The sequence below is a fragment of the Tursiops truncatus genome, chromosome X (assembly GCF_011762595.2).
Source record: "Tursiops truncatus isolate mTurTru1 chromosome X, mTurTru1.mat.Y, whole genome shotgun sequence".
NCBI lineage: Eukaryota > Metazoa > Chordata > Mammalia > Artiodactyla > Delphinidae > Tursiops > Tursiops truncatus.
In genome coordinates this window covers 80,037,096-80,053,809 of record NC_047055.1, presented here as the reverse complement: position 1 = coordinate 80,053,809, position 16,714 = coordinate 80,037,096, and the positions used below count along the sequence as shown (strand labels likewise).

At 35.7% G+C, this 16,714-nt stretch overlaps 1 protein-coding gene across 6 annotated transcripts in view; it reads left to right on the top strand.

Moving 5' to 3' along the window:
- The window catches only part of HDAC8 (histone deacetylase 8), a 243,865-nt gene that overhangs the window by 106,966 nt on the left and 120,185 nt on the right, over positions 1-16,714 (top strand). For 5 of the 6 annotated variants that reach the window (XR_004524350.2, XM_073799285.1, XM_073799288.1 and 2 more), the window contains exon 9: positions 1,612-1,706. Coding sequence is in view for 5 of the 6 variants with exons in the window: in XM_073799285.1 (XP_073655386.1) it covers positions 1,612-1,706 (95 nt within the window). In the remaining variant the exon portion in view is untranslated. Of the gene's footprint in view, positions 1-1,611; positions 1,707-2,692; positions 6,068-16,714 lie in introns of those variants that run through there. The other variant, XM_073799287.1, reaches the window with a different exon arrangement.

Genomic DNA, 16,714 nt, shown 5'->3' with positions numbered 1-16,714 from the left:
CTGGTCCTTGGGCAGCCTCAAACCCTAGAGGGATCGAAATTAAAGGTGCTTACAAGAGACAACCTCTTATGAAAAGCTGGAGAGAAATGTATTAACTTCAACTCAAGGAAAAGATAAAATTGATAGGTGCCGCGGACATATTACTTTCCTTGACGGCACTAAAGACAGTGATTATGACACAGGTAGGGCCAGGGGGAAGAAGAAAAGCCCTTTCCTCAATATACATCTGTGTGAATCCGACTTTTGTTTAAGGCTACAGCCTTTACTTAGCACTTTCAAAGCCTCTTTGCTTTCTCAGCCCCAAGTCTTGGCTTTTGAATATATAACTCTTCTTATGTAATATGTGTATTCCTGAAAATACCTGTGCATAAATGGAATTTTTGCAAATCAAATCATACTGCATGTATGCCAGAGAGAGCTTGCTACTTAAAACCTATGGGGGTTCTTTTTGAAATCAAATAATCATACCCAATAATTTGATCAGATAAATTCAGATTTTCCATGTCAGGAGTGTTTAAAGTAATACCTGTACTATTTCACTTCAATTCTCAACCCCCAGTAACACATAGACAATTGGCAGAGATGGCCACGTGCCCAAACTTCAGTGGATCCCATTGAGGCCAAAAAGACACATTGTAGAAGCCCCAGCATCCCTGACCTTTCAAGGAATAGAAAGGCTTAAGAAAAGGGCACCATATGTCTCAATCTATACATGTTATTCCAGTGTAATTATTAATAGTGTCCCTTTTTTACTCTTAAAAGTGTACCATTGTGGATGATAAATGATATGGTCACCCTACCTAAAATAGACCAGATTCTATTTCCCTCAGGCTGCACTGAGGTTAGGAAATCTTTCCATTTTATCCTTACACTCTTGGAATTTAGTTAAAAGCCAAATGTTCTAGTGCTTGCATGGCAGAACACATCTATTCAGCACAAAAATATGCTGATTATTAGCCAGTATAATATGGCTGCTGGGTGACTGTGACAGGACCTGACGAGGTGAGTCAGAGCGTCAATCAGCAGTCCTTTTCTCATCTCATTCTCTTTGATCTCTGCCACTAGGCCTGTATTTTGTGGAGAAAAGGAATGCTGAAATGAAAAGAAAGAAGTCTGTTTCTGTCAGCATTTTCCTTTTCTCTTTCCTGGAGGTTTTCAGGGCTATATCTGCCAATAGCTTTAATATACAAGTCACATCCAGCAGTCATTTTATAGAATTGTTACAAAATTCATCACAGAAACCTTCACTTTGAGTAGGTCACCTCAAAAGATCTGGGTTCCAGGGATCTCAGTCTTACCAATGACTCTTGGTGGAATTGAGGACTTTGGAGTCCTCGGGTGCATATTTGTTCGGAGATGAGGGCCTTTTTAATCTTTGTAGGCCTTAGACTTCCCAGTTCCACATTGTGCATGGTCTGACTGCTTCACTAAAGACTGCCTACTAAGTGGTTCAAAAATATCATAAAGGGATGTTTAGGTGAAATTCTGCAAGTTAGAATTATCTTTCTAGCCCTTTTGTTAAAACATTTTTCTCTCCTTCCTTACCCCCCTTCCCTCTCCTGCTGTTCTGTGACTATTCTTTCCTAACTTCACAATTCTTGATGGAGACAGGAGGCTATAACCTTGCCAACACGGCTCGATGCTGGACATACTTGACCGGGGTCATCCTAGGGAAAACACTATCCTCTGAGATCCCAGATCATGAGGTAAGTAAGGCTCTGACAAGTCCTCTCTTCTTTAAGGGGAAGAGCTGAGTCATTCCACCTAATCAAAATCACGTCCTCACCACTCAATACCGTTTTGTTGAGAGACACTCCAATAACAATAACACACTGTCTTGGCAGAATAGTGGACTCTTGTTCCAAAATATCCAAGACCTTCTGCCTTTTTTTTACAAGAGATCTCAAAGGCCAACCAACTTTAATTTCTCAATTAATTACAGAGACTGTGGGAAGGGGTCACCTGTTCACACAAAGAACTCTTTGGGATATGTGCATATTTTCATCCCCTAGACTCAAAAAAGAAGGGGCAATTTTTTTTAAATGTAGAAGCTGGGTTCTCCTCTATCTTTAAAAAGTCCTATTGGTGGTATGTCAAACCTCTGTTCTTTGATGGTAGTCCTGGTCTCTCAATTTTCTTTGACTGATGTAAAATTTAAAAAACACACAATCACCACCAAGACAGGTCTGGTATTTTTCCAGCGATTAGTGGTGCACAAAAGTTGGGGCAGGACCATCCAAAATGTGAAACATGTCATTTGAACCTTTGCCATTTTCTTTAGTCATATGAGATGGGCTTTATGTTTTCCAAGGCATGGATGTCTGTTCTAGTTTTCTCAAAACAGGTGTCATAGAAAGCTCTCTGAGAGCTGTGAGTGTGCTGATGATCCCCTTTATCTGAAGGTGTACCCCTTCTCTTCCCACCCACCCTGACACCTGGTGGGAAGCGTGTTATCATAGATCAGGATGTGTAGCTGCAGGCTTTAGACTGTGACTTATAATAATGAATCAGTGGCTGCAACCCCACCTTCTCAAGCCATCTCCCAAGGAGTCGAGATGGTACTTGGGTTATAACATTTTGATTCCTGCTCGATGCAGAAGCTGTACACTTGGGAGCATTATGCTTTTACAAGTTACTATTATTTTTTAAAAACTAGAAACAAACTAATCTTCCAATTTTCTTCTAACCACAGGTGAGGTATAATATGTATCTCAGAAAAACCACTCTATGTGTCTAGAATACAAATAGAAGGCACTCTATAATTTCAGACAATTTGCTGGTGTCAAGTTTAATAGAAGTCTCTTTTCTTGACTTGACTTACCTTTATTCAGTATTTGGAAGCTTTATGAAATATAAAGGTAAGCGAACAAATTACATTTGTGAACAAATATAATCGCTGTTATTGCCGTGGGAATATCTCAGATTGCATTGCAATTTAAAGCGCTGAGACTTTAAAAACTGATCAAGTTATGTCAAAAAGTAGTTTTAAGATGTAGAAGCCTGAATTGAGAATGAGTGTTCTGTTCCTAGGAAACAATGCAAATCTATAGATTCATCTATCTTAAAAGGTTGATAAAATTTTAATAAAGGTGAATACTGCCTCTGGTACCTGGAGATGCCTGGCTGGTTGTGGACTTGGCCTTCTAGATAGACATGTCCTGTCTTTATACTGATATAGCCTGCTAGATTAAATGAGATATAATGTACGTCAGGTGCCTAACACACAGTTCTTGGCACACAACAGGCATTTTTGAAATGCAGGTTTTCTCCTTCCCCTTTGTATGCACCTAACAACTTCTGATACCCAGACATTTATGACTTTGTCATTCATAAATTTGTCCAAACCCTTTCGAATCCCTTCTGTCATATCCTTCTGGTATAAGAGATGTGAGTCATCCAAGAGGGAACAAAGAAGAAAATTGAAATGACAGTCTTCCAGGTACAATAAGATAACATTTTAATGAAAATTGCCAAAAATAGCCCACACAGTGTAAAGGCATATGTAAGTTTTGTGCCACAATACACAGTTGCACACAAATATCCTTGCAGTCCTCTGTAATCAGATCAACAAATGGTGGCTCAAAAAATATTTACTGAGCGCCCGTTGTGTGCCAAGCACTATACTAGGTGTCTTGGAAGATACAAAGACACTAAGACATCATCCCCTACCTCAAACAGCCTGGGATAAAGGGGGGTATGAGTGCTGAGGAGATATGTAGATACATAAATAAATATATTACACAGCAGAATAAGAGCCACAAGACTATAGGAACAATGGCTATGGATATGTGCCTCAAATATAAAGGGGATATAAAGGAGTGCACAAAATACCCTGCCCTCTATGAGCTGAAAATGTAATTGAGAAATCTAATCGGTGAAAAGGTCAGGACAGTGCTGCAGGCAGCCACAGTCTGCTGGCTAACCCCCTCACTGTCTTCCCTCTCAGTCTCGGCTTTTGTTCTTCTGTCTCCTAGGATAATAATCCTCCTCCTCCAGATGCCCTTTCCCCATCTCTCTATGATCTTCCTCAGTCCAGCTTAAAGCCCTATGCCTTTAAAAATCCCTTACCTAAATATACCAAGGCCCTTTGAGCTCTTCCTTCACGTTCATTTGTTCTTTTCATTCCTTTACCAAATATTCATTGGGCCCATACTGCTTGCCAGGCCTTATTCAGACCTGATACAGGGATACAAAGATTAACAAGATAAGCCCAGTGCTCTAAAAAATCTCATCATCTAATAGAGGGGACAGAACAATGTGCTCAACCCAGGACAGATGAGGAGCGTAGAGGAAATGTTTCACCAAGACTTTAAATTGAATATTGGAGGTTGACTGGGAGTTTGCCAGGTGAAGCAGATGGAAAGGCATTCTGGGCAGAAGGAATAGAAATTGGAAAGGACCTGGTGCCTTGTGTGACCAGGGAGAAGTTTGATATAGTGGAACACAGTGTTTATGAGAGAGAGAGAAGGATTAAGGCTTGAATGGAAATTGGAGCCAGATTATGAAGAGCCTTGAATGATGCACTAAAGAGCTTGCACTTTCTTCTGTGAAAACAGATGAGTTTTGGTCTTTAGAAAGCTCACTTGATAGAGCATGGAAGATACATTGCAAAAGGGAGAGAGCTGAGAAGGTCAAACCTGTTAAGAGGTTCAAGGACACTCCTATCACGCTCAAGTCTGTACCATTCCTTTGGTCATCTGTGGTTTCGGTTGTCTGCATTCCCCTTTAGTGCTCATCAGAGTGTTAACACCCACCAAGTTGATGTTCATTCATTGAATGAACAATTGAATCAATGAGTGTTTGAATAATAAGTGTCTCAACATTCGTACTGGAAAACTTATATTTTTAAGATGGAAGAATTGGAAGCATAATCTAGCCTTTTTCTGGAAACTATTTAACCCCAGTAGCAACTACCCATTCTTTGCAAGAAGTACCAGCTATCCCAGTAGGAAATAGATGTATCCATGGGAAAACACTAGATCACCAATGGAAGGAAGAGAGTTGGGAAGGCAAGTATTGGAAGTGATTAGTAGTGAAATTTCAGGCATAACCCTCATGAGATACAAAACCAATCATGCCCTAAAGCCATTGATCAAGGAGTTAGTTCCAGCCCAGGAATCGGGGAGCCAGGTTGGCCAGCCAGGCATGGAATAAGGAGGCAATCCCACTGGAAGAAGAGTTGGGCCCAGCGGGGAAGGTGAGAGGAATGGACCCTGCCCATATGACTGGCCCAAGTATCTCTACCATAGGGAAAGCCCAAAGGTGACATGGGGTCCCATAAAAAGACCAGTATGTGGCTAATTTAGCAAATCACCCACTACATGTAATAAGGCTTATGGACTATTATATAAGAATGTTGTGTAATCCAGTAATACTATTTGGATCCTATGATCTAGGATAGAGTAAGACAGTTATATTATAGACAATTATATTCATTTATACGTATATGTATACAGATATATCAGGTATGTGTATATACCTGAATCATAAAGTAGATCTTTAAACAAAATTTAGTGAACAAAAAATATTTATTTAAATAGACTCCTTTTGATGGACTGGTTAGACAAGTTATGCCTCATTCATATGAGGGAATATATATAGCCATTGAAAAGAATTAAGCTGATTTATATACAAGTGTATGTTACTAATGTAAAACAGTCTTGCACTGCAGTCTGTAGGTTTCAGTGAATTCATAGATTGATTTGGGGCAAAATAATATCTTAATATTTACTCTTTCAGTACATGAATTTGCTATCTCTTTCCATTTACTTAAGTCTTTAATTTCAAATTTTAATTTATACTTTTCAGTGAACAGGTCTTGCACAAATTTTGTTAAATTTATCCCTAAATATTTCATGACTTTGATGTTGTTATAAATGGTATTTTTAATTTCAATTTCTAATTGTTTGTTGCTAGAATATAGAAATACAAGTACAATTGATTTTTTTATATTTATCTTGAATAATGTAACATTGCTAAACATTAGCTCTAGTAACTTTTTTGTAGATTCTTTAGCATGTTCCATGTATACCAACATGTCATCTGTGAATAAAGAGACTTTTACTTATTCCTTTACAATCTTCATGCCTTTTATTTCTTTTTCTTGCTTTATTACACTGGTTGGGACCTCCAATGCAATGTTGAATAGAAGTGGTGAGAATGAACATCTTTGTCTTGTTCCTGATCAGTGGGGGAAAGCACTTAATCTTTCACTATGAAGTATGAAGTTAGTGGCAGGGATTTTTTTTAATATCCTTTATTAGGTTGAGGAAGTTCCTTTCTATTCCTAATTTACTGAGAATTTTCCTCACAAATGAGTGTTGAATTTTGTCAGACGCTTTTTCTTCATCTATTGAAATGGTCATATGGTGTCCTCTTATTCTGTTAATACAGTAAATTGCATTCACTGTTGCTTTTTTTAATGTTAAACTAACCTAGCAGTCCTGAGATAAACCCTACTTTGTTATGGTATATTACCCTTTTTATATATTGCTGGATTCAGTTTGTTGAAATTTTGTCAAGGATATTTGTGTCTATGTTAATGAGCGACATTGACCTTTTTTTTCTTTTCTTTTCTTTTCTTGTAATATCTTTGTCTGGTTTTGATATCAGGGCTATGCTGATCTTATAAAATGACTTGAGCAGTATCCCCAAGTCTGCTGTTTTCTGAAAGAGTTTATGTAAAATTGATACTGTGTCTTACTTAAATGTTTGATAGAATTTGTTAGTGAAAATATTTGAGCCTGGAGTTTTGTTTGTGGGAAGGTTTTTAATTATGAATTCTATTTCTTTAATAGTTACATGGCAAGTCAGACTTTCTATTTCTTCTTGCTTCCATGTTGATAATTTGTCTTCAAGGAATTTGCTTATTCACTCATAATTTTCCCTTATTGTTCTTTTAAAGTCTATAGGTCTATAGGACTATAGTGATGTCCCCTCTTTAATTCCTAGTATTGCTAATTTCTTCCCTTTTTTCTTGGTCATTTTAGCTTATGGTTTAACAGATTTAGTGAACTGTATTTTTTTCAGAGAACCAGCTTTTAGTTTCATTGACTTTATTTTTCTCTTTTCTATTTCATTATTTCTGCTCATATCTTTGTTGTCCTTCCTTCTACTTATTTTGCATTGATTTTTAGTTCTTTTTCTAGTTTCTTATGGTAGAAACTTAGTTCATTGATTTCAAGCCTTTCTTCTTTTTTAATATAAGTATTTTATGCTGCAAATTTGCATCTAAACACTGCTTTAGCTGCATCCCACAAATTTTGATATTCTCTTCATTTCCATTTGGTTCAAAATAGTTTCTAATTTTCTTCTTTGACTGATGTGTTATTTATAAGTGTGGGTTTTTAAAAATTTATTTCCAAATATTTGAGGACTTTCCAGATATTTTTCTATTAATATTAACTTTCATTTTGTTGTGCTCAGAGAACATACTTTGCATGATTTCAGTCCTTTTATATTTATTGCAATTTGTTTTATGGTCCAGCATATGATCTATCTTGGTGAATGTGTCATGCAATTTGTAAAGAATGTGTATTTTGCTGCTGCTGGATAGTATTTTCTATCATTATCAATTAGGTCAGGTTGGTTGAGAGTGTTATGTCATCTATATCCCTACTGATATTTTGTCTGCTTGTTCTGCCAGTTACTGAGAGAGTTGAAATCTCAACCATGATTTTGGATTTGGCTATTTTTCCTTTTAGTTGTGTCTGTTTTGGCTTTATGTATTTTTGAGGCTTTGTTATTAGATGTATACACACTTAGGGTTGTTATATCTTCTTGATGAATTGACCCCTTTATTATTAAGAAATATCCATCTTTATTTCTGATAATATTCCTTGATCTAAAGTCTACATTGTCTGATTTTATTATTGTTGTACATGCTTTATTATGATTATTATTTGTATGGTATATCTTTTTCTGTCCTTTTACTTTTAAGCTATTTACGTCTTCATATTTACAATGGATTTCTTGTAGACAGCATAAAGTTGGGTCGTGATTTTCTTGTCCAGCCTGACAATCTCTGCCTTTTAGTTGGCATGCCCAGACCACTTATCTTTAAATTAATTATTTATACCTTCAGGTTTAAGTCCATCTTCCTATTTGTTTTCTATTTGTCCCCTCTGTTGTTTATTTCTTATTTTCTATTTTCCTGCCTTCTTTTGAATTAAATGAATTTTTTAAGGACTCCATTTATTTTCTGTATTTGCTTATTAGCTATAACTCTGTTTTAAATTTTTGTGGTTGCTCTGGGGTTTACAGTATGCATTTTCAACTTATCATAGTCTACCTTCAAATAGTATTACACTACTTCATGTGTAATATAGCACCCTTGTGACAGTATTCTTCCATTTTTCCCTTTTACTTCCATGTGCTATTGTAGTCATATATTTTACTTTTGCGTATGTTATAAACCCCATGATACATTGTTATTATCTTTTAAACTGTCAATTATATATTTTAAATTTTTAAAATATTTATTAATTCATTTAAAATAAGACTAATATTGCCTGTGCATGTTAGCACAAATAACATGTTGTAATTTTTTTAAAAAACTGTATTTTCCAAGACAAAAAGAAATCTCATGAGAAGAATGGTAATGCTATACACTTTTGCACAACTCTATAACATCTGGCTTAATAGATGACAGCTGACTTCTCATACCTGCTTCTACATTCAATGTGTTTTGATATTATTTTTGTTAATGTATATGGAGAAGATCCAACTTCACATAGATCTGTAGATGGAAAAGGGAAGTGTATTTTAATAACTTTTACAGGTCATTATGGATATTCTTCTTTGATACTACACAAAAACTCCATGGTAGTTTCTTAAAGGTTAATGCTGTGTGGAACCTGAAAACGTATCAGTGAACTTTGTATGTACTGTTACATCAAAATTCATTGATCATCTTGTACTCTGAAGGGATATTTGACCCATCTTATTCATATTGATTATTTGGAAAATATCGGTTCACTAAGTTATACAGATATTACAAATGTTGAAACACTTTATGCAGTATCAGAAATCACATTAAACTGATATGAATGCTGATTTCATTGGAAGAAAGCTTAAGTTTGGGGAAACTGTCAAGCTTATAGTGGCAGAGTGAAGTTTTTCAAAATTCTGATTTTCATTCAAAAACGTGTGAGGGACTTCCCTGGCAGTCCAGTGGTTAAGACTCCACACTTCACTGCAGGGTGCACAGGTTCAATCCCTGGTCGGGGAACTAAGATTCCACATGCTGTGTGGCATGGCCAAAAAAACCAAAGTGTATATTATCATTGGCAAAAAATAGTGTCAGTTATTGATATTTAACCTAAATTGGTAGGCTCACTTCATTTTTGAGAACATATCTGCCAAACATCCGAGTATTTAATCATGGTTTCTCCATTAGTTATTCTTCCTCACAAAAATGATATTCCATGAAAAGTAGCTGTTTAGGTCACAACTTAATCACAGATATGCTTTTCCTCAAGACAACTTCCTATTTTATCACACAGAATATTAAATCCAGGATCAAGATTTGATAATTTTTAGTGCTTCGCCAAAGCCATTCTTCAGTGAAACGGGGTTTTTTCTTTTTACTGTGTGTACACGGCAACAAAGAATACAATAAATGCTGGTATACTTTGGTACTACTCCCTTAATTTATATACCATGGTTCCAGCAGTTTTACCCACCATTGCTTTTGCACATTCATATGAATATAGTTGCTCTGGCATAAACCATATTTTATATTCATATATATATATATCATATATACCATAACCAAAAATATATACCATAAACATATATATGCATAAATATATAATATAAAATATATAAGTTGCTCCAGGATAAATGATGAGATTGAAACAAGTTATTCAGCACTTTCAATATTTTAGTACCACTTGTGATTGTTGCTAACCGTTCACATAAAAAAGGTCTTCTTCAAAGATTAGTGCTGATACCATATGACTACAAGCAGAACAGTAAGTCTAGCCACATTTATAGACTTGTCTGTTTTTAAGGTGAAAGTACAGTTCCACAAATGAGATAATAATTAAGTCTTTCCCTGAAAACTAATGAAAGAAATCATAGAAGATCTAAATAAATTGAGAGATACTATATAAATGGAGTGGAGAGTCAATATTGTAAACATGTCACCTATGGGAGAAAATGTCATATAAGAAGAAAACCCAAAGAAGAAAATACTAAATCAAAAGATGGATTTAGCACAGTTGAAGGATATAAGATCAATACATAAAAATCAACGATATTTCTATATACTAGCAATGAACAAATGGAGATGGAAATTAATGTTAAGAGAATGAAAGGACAGGCCACAGACTGGGGTAAAATACTTACAAATAATAATCCAATAAAAAGGAGATATATCCAGAATACATAAATAACTCTCAAATGCAATATTAAGAAAATAAGCAACACAATAAAAAGTAAAAGAAAAAAATAACTAAATCTCCATGTTTAGAGCTAAATGTTTAAATAAATAAGTTACTGTGCCATTGAAAACAGGCAGTGCTATGAGTTATTTTACTAACCTTTCATCCAGTGGGCATTGAGCAATGTCAACTGTCTAAGGCTTCACTGATCTCTAAGCTATTATGTGAATTTCTCCAGCCCATGCAGTGCAATAACTTATGCATAAGATGCTTCAGTGGCTTTTGCATTTCTAGTTTGAAAAGCTCTAACAAACAATTTTTGGTTTTTAATAAGCTCATCATGTCTACACTTAAAATATTCAATTTCTTTCCCTTCCACTATGAATGAATGGTCTGAAAATGATGCCACAACTTAAATAATGAATTATTTTGAAACTATATGAAAGTGTTCTGTGGCTAAGACACTGCAAGGTAAATTAATGACATATATAAAGATAATTGTAATCATGTTTTCATTCATTACTTACAATTTCACCACATGTTTATGAAGTAAATATCTTCCTTCCATGAGTCAGAGCCCTCACCAATACTGCAGTTTCATCTTTTTCAGCATCTTCAAACATAGCTATTGCAGCTTAGGTTTGAGAAAGCAAGTCTTCTAATCTCCTTTATTAAGCCAACAATCTATATTCTTGTTGTGTTCTATCTAGGTGGAAGTAAAATTCTAGGATTTCAAAATAATGGTTTTCTAAATAAAAATAGTTACAGAGATTATAGCAGGTATGACTAAGGGTACATTTTCCATGTCCTTCTTATGGTTAGGGAGTCCAGGTACTGGTCATGGTGCCAGTACTTCAGAGGGGAGAACTGAGAAGCTTAAATGAAGGGATGGAAGAAAAGACCCAGAGCCCAATGAGGCAAGCGATCTCATAGTAGGGGCACCTGCTGTATGGACCCCAGCAGGAGATGCAGGGAGACTAGATAACTACTCATACCAGCCAAGGGATGCAATGCTCAGGCTAGAATGCATCTATTAGCAGCTCTGGACCACATCTCCTATATCCACAGCTAGGCTGTGCCACCTTTTGACTGGACTGTGTTGCTCCACTTACTCTGCTACCAGGCTGACAGCCTTCCTCACTGCTCCATGGTCTTCAGTGGCACTCCTTTGCAGTCAGCAAATATACAGCCACCACTGGACCTGCCTCTCTCAACACTGCCCTAAATTATCATTTAAAGAAATTTAAAGATGAGTTAAAAAAGATCTTTTATATTTACACTTTGCAGCATTTTTCAATCCTTTGTGTAGGTCCAGGTTTCCATCTGGTAAAAGTTACATTCTTTTAAAGAACTTAACTAAAACAACTTAAGTTTTCTCATGGTATAGGTCTGCTAGCAACAATATCTCTTGGCTTTTGTTTGAAAAGTCTTTACTTTGTCTTAATTTTTGAAGGATATTTTCACTAGATATAGAGTTCTAAGTTGATCATTTTTTTCCTTCAGAACTTTGAAGATATCACTCCGTTGTCTTCTTGCTTGCACATCTCCTCATGAGAAGTCTGTAATCATTCTTAGCTTTATTCCTTTGTATAATATATACCTTTTTCCCCCCTTCTGGCTGCTTTTAACTTTTCTCCTTGTGACTAGACTTCAGCAGCTTGATTAGTTTGTCCCGGTATGGTTTTCTTTGTGTTTATCCTGTTTTGGTATTCATTGAGCTTCTAGGATCTGAGGGTTTATAGTTTTCATCAAATTTAGAAGTATTTCAGCCATTATTTATATTATGTCCTTTCTTTTTCTCTTCTACTTCTGGGACTCCAATTAAACCTGATAGATCAGTTCTATTGTCCCATAGGTCACTGCAACCCCCTTTTTAAAATTTTTTTAATTTTTAAATTTTTCTTTTATTTATTTATTTATTTTTGGCTGTGTTGGGTCTTCATTGCTGCGTGCAGGCTTTCTCTAGTTGTGGCGAGCAGGGGCTACTCTTCGTCACAGTGCACGGGCTTATTGTGGTGGCTTCTCTTGTTGCAGAGCACAGGCTCTAGGCTCACGGGCTTCGGTAGTTGTGGCACATGGGCTCAGTAGTTGTGGCTTGTGGACTCTAGAGCGCAGACTCAGTAGTTGTAGCACATGGTCTTAGTTGCTCCATGGCATGTGGGATCTTCCCAGACCAGGGATCGAACCTGTGTCCCCTGCATTGGCAGACGGATTCCCAACCACTGCACCACCAGGGAAGTCCGTGCAACCCCCTTTTTTTTCAGTCTTTTTTTTCTCTTTACTATTCATTTTGAGGAGTTTCTATTGCTTTGCCTTCAAGTTTATTGATTTTTTGTTCTGCAGTATGTAACTGCTGTTAATCCCATCCAGTGAAATTTTCCTTTCGAATATTTGACTTTTCATCTCTATAATTTCTATTTTTAAAAATACTTTCCAAGAAATTAAATCTTTTTAAAAAGCTAACCAAGAATAACATCTTTCCATTTCTCTTATTGTGTTCCTATTTTCTTTACATCCTTGAACATATGGAGCACATTTATAATAGCTGTTTTAAGGTGCTTGTCTAGAATTCCATTATCTCTGTCATTCCTGAGTCTGTTTCTGTTGACTGATTTTCTCTGGGTTGTAGATCACATTTTCCTGCTGTTTAGTTTAGTTTAGTAATGTTTAGTAATTTTTTTTAATTCAATATCCAACATCATGAATTTTGCATTGTTGAGTGCTGGATTTTTTTGTATTGATTTAGAGAGGATTGTACTTTTTTCTGATATTGTGGATATCAGATAAGTGGATAAGTTATTGTGGATCAATTTGATCCTTTCAAGGTTTGTTTTTAAGCATATTTAGAGTAAATCTTGAGTAGCCTTTAACTCTAGGGCTAATTTAGCCCATTTTAAAGGCACTGCTCTGACGTTTCTACTTATGCCCCATGTATTCAGTGAGGTCTCTCCACTTTGGTCCTGTGTGAACTCTAGGAAGTGTTCATCTTACAACTTCTCAGTAATTGTTTCCCTGGAAGTTTTTCTAGACTGTCTTTGTGGAGTTTTACTCTGTACATGTTCAGATTGGTATTCATCAAGAGACTCAAGGGGACCTCTATGCATACTTCTATTACTCTTTTTTTGGCTTAGCTCCATTCTCACAATTTCTAATTGCCCTGGCCTTTCAGAACTCCAGTTTCTGTCTTCTCTACTTGTAGATTGCTAGGGTTGCAATCGTGTTCTACAGTCCAGGGATTACCTCCAGGCAGAAAGCTGGGGTGGTGGTAGGGCTCACCTCATTTGTATCCCTTTTCTCTCAGATCACTGTCTTGTGTTGCCTCTTGTCCAGTGTCTGAAAATAAATGTTTCATATATTTTGTCAATTTTCCAGTTGTTTTCGAAGAGAAAATAATTCCACATCTTCTTTCCCCTCACAGCCAGAAGTGGAAACCCTTTAATTATCTGCTCTTAATTTTTTTTCTGCCTTCATTTTTGAATATTTTTTCTGGATATAAAATTCTACATTGACAGTTTTTATTTTCTTCTGGCCTCCATTATTTCTGATGGAATGTCAGTCTTATCATTGTTTCCCTGTGTATAATATGTCTTATTTCTTTGGCTGCCTTTATAAATTTATCTTCGGTTTTCAGAACTTTGACCATGTGCCTTAGTGTACTTTTGTTTGTATTTACCCTGTTTGGGATTCCCTGAGTTCCTGGATCTGTGGGTTGCAGTTTTGGATATAATTTGGAAAATTATCAGCTGGTACTTCACTTTTTTCCCCCTGTTCTCTTTCTTCTGTCTTTCTGGGACACCAGTTACACGTGTGTTGGATTGATTGATAGTGTCCTACAAGTCACTGAAACTCTCATTTTTCTTCCAGTATTTTTTCTCTATGCTTCAGTTTGCTTGATTTCCATTGATCTATCTTCAGGTTACTAATTCTTTCTTCTTTAGTATTCAATCTGCTATTAATCCCATCCAATGAATTTTTTATCCCATCTCACCCAATGATTTTTTTAAACTTCTTCACTTTGAAATGTTTTAGATCCAGAGAGTTGCATAGTACAGCAAGGTGCCATGTACCCTTCACTCAGTTTCTCCCAATGGTAATATATAACTGTGGTCCAATATCAAAACCAGGAAATTGACATTGGTACAATACACAGACCTTATTCAGATTTGACAAGCTTTACATGCACTCACTTGTGTGTGTGTGTATGTGTGTGTGTGTGTGAGAGAGAGAGAGTGTGTGTGTGTGTGTGTGTATTTACTCCTTTGCAGTTCTATCACATATATAGATTCATGTAACCACTACCACAGTCAGGATACAAAACTGTTCCATCACTACAAAGACTCATGCCTTGTGCTACTCTTTTATAACTGCTGCTGCCTTCTTCTCTTCCCCCACCCCATTCCTAATCCCTGTAAGCCACTAATCTGTTCTTCATGTCAACAGTTTTTTTCATTTAGAGAACGTGATATAAATGGAATTATGTAGTATATGACCTCTTGAGATTGGCTTTTTCACTCTGTAATCCCTTGAGATCTGTCCAAATTATTTCATAAATAAATAATTCATTCCCTTTTATTGCTAAATAATATTCCATGGTATAGATATACCATAGTTGTTTAACCATTTATTCACTGAAGAACATTTGAGTTGTTTCCAATTTATGGCTATTAAAATTAAGCATTCATGTATAGTTTTTGTTTGAATGTAATTTTCCATATCTCTGGGATCAATGCCCAGGAATACAATTGCTGGATCATATGGTGTGTATAGGTTTGCTTATTTAAGAAACTGACATTTGTGCTTTCTTTTTATTACTGTTTACACAGTATATCTTTTTCCATCACTTTTATTTCAACTTCTCTATATCATTATATTTAAAGTGACTCTCTTGTAGACAGGCTATTATTGGGTCATGTTTTTAATCCATTTGGCCAATCTCAGTCTTTTAATTGGTGTGTTTAGACCATTTGCCTTTAATGTAGTTATTGATAAGTTAGGGCTTAAGTCTGCCAGTTTATTGTTTGTTTTCTGTTTGTTCCCTATTTTCCTCCTGCCTATTACTTGAACATTTTTTAGGAATGTCACTTTTATTTATCTATAGTGTTTTTCAGTGTTTCATATAGATTTTTTAGTGATTGCTTTAGGTATTAAATTATATATATGTAACTTACCACAGTCTATTGGTATCAACATTTTGCTACTTTGAGTGAGCTATAGAAGCCTTACCTGCCTTTATTTCCCTTTACCTTCCTCTCTAATATATCTTAAATTTTTCCTCTACATGCACTGAGAACCACATTAGACAATGTTATAGTTTTTGTTTCAACCATCAAACTTAATTTTTAAAACTCAAGAGGAGAAGGAAACTGCTCTATTTACCCATATTTTTACTCTTTCTGTTGTCCTCCCTTCCTTCTTGATGCTCTAAGATTTCTTCTTTTATCATTTCCTTTCTGTTTGGAGAACTTCCTTTGCCCATTCTCTTAGGGTATGTCAGATGAAGATAAATTCTTTTTGTTTTCCTTCATCTGAGAATGTCCTGATTTGTCTTTCACTCCTGAAGGATATTTTCACCAAGTATAGAATTCTGAGTTGGCAGTTATTTTCTTTCAGCACTTAAAAAATGTGCCTTTTTCTTCTGGCTTCCATGGTTTCTGATGAGAAATCCACTGTCATTCAAATCATTGTTTCCATAATGGTGGAAATGTAAAATGATGCATCATTTCTCTCTATCTGCTTTCAAGGTTTTGGTTTTGCTCTTTTGTCTTTATTTTTCGAATATTTGATTATAATGTTATTTGTAGTGGATTTCTTTGTGTTTGTCCTGTTTAGGTTCATTCAGATTCTTGAATCTGTAGGATTATATCTTTCACCCAACTTGGGGATGTTTCAGCCATTATTTCTTTGAATATTTTTAAAATTCCATCTTATTTATCTTCACCTCCTGGGGCTCTGATGACACAAATGTTTGATCTTTTGTCTTGTCCAACAGGACCCTAAGTCTCTCTTCATTATTTTTTGGTCTATTCTCTCTCTCTGTTTTTCAGATTGGGTAATTTCTATTGCTCTACTTTCAAATTCACTAATTCTTTTCTCTGTCATCCCCATTTTCCTATTAAGCCCATCAGTAAGTTTTTTTGTTTTGGTTATTGTATTTTTCAGTTCTAAAATGTCCATTCTTTATGTCTTCTGTTTCCTTGTTGATACTTTCTATTTTTTCACTTTGTTTCTGGCATGCTTCTGAATGCTTCTAATTGCTTCTGAAACATTGTTATGACAGCTACCTTAAAATCCTTATCAGGTAATTCTGACATGTGTCATCTTGGTGTTAA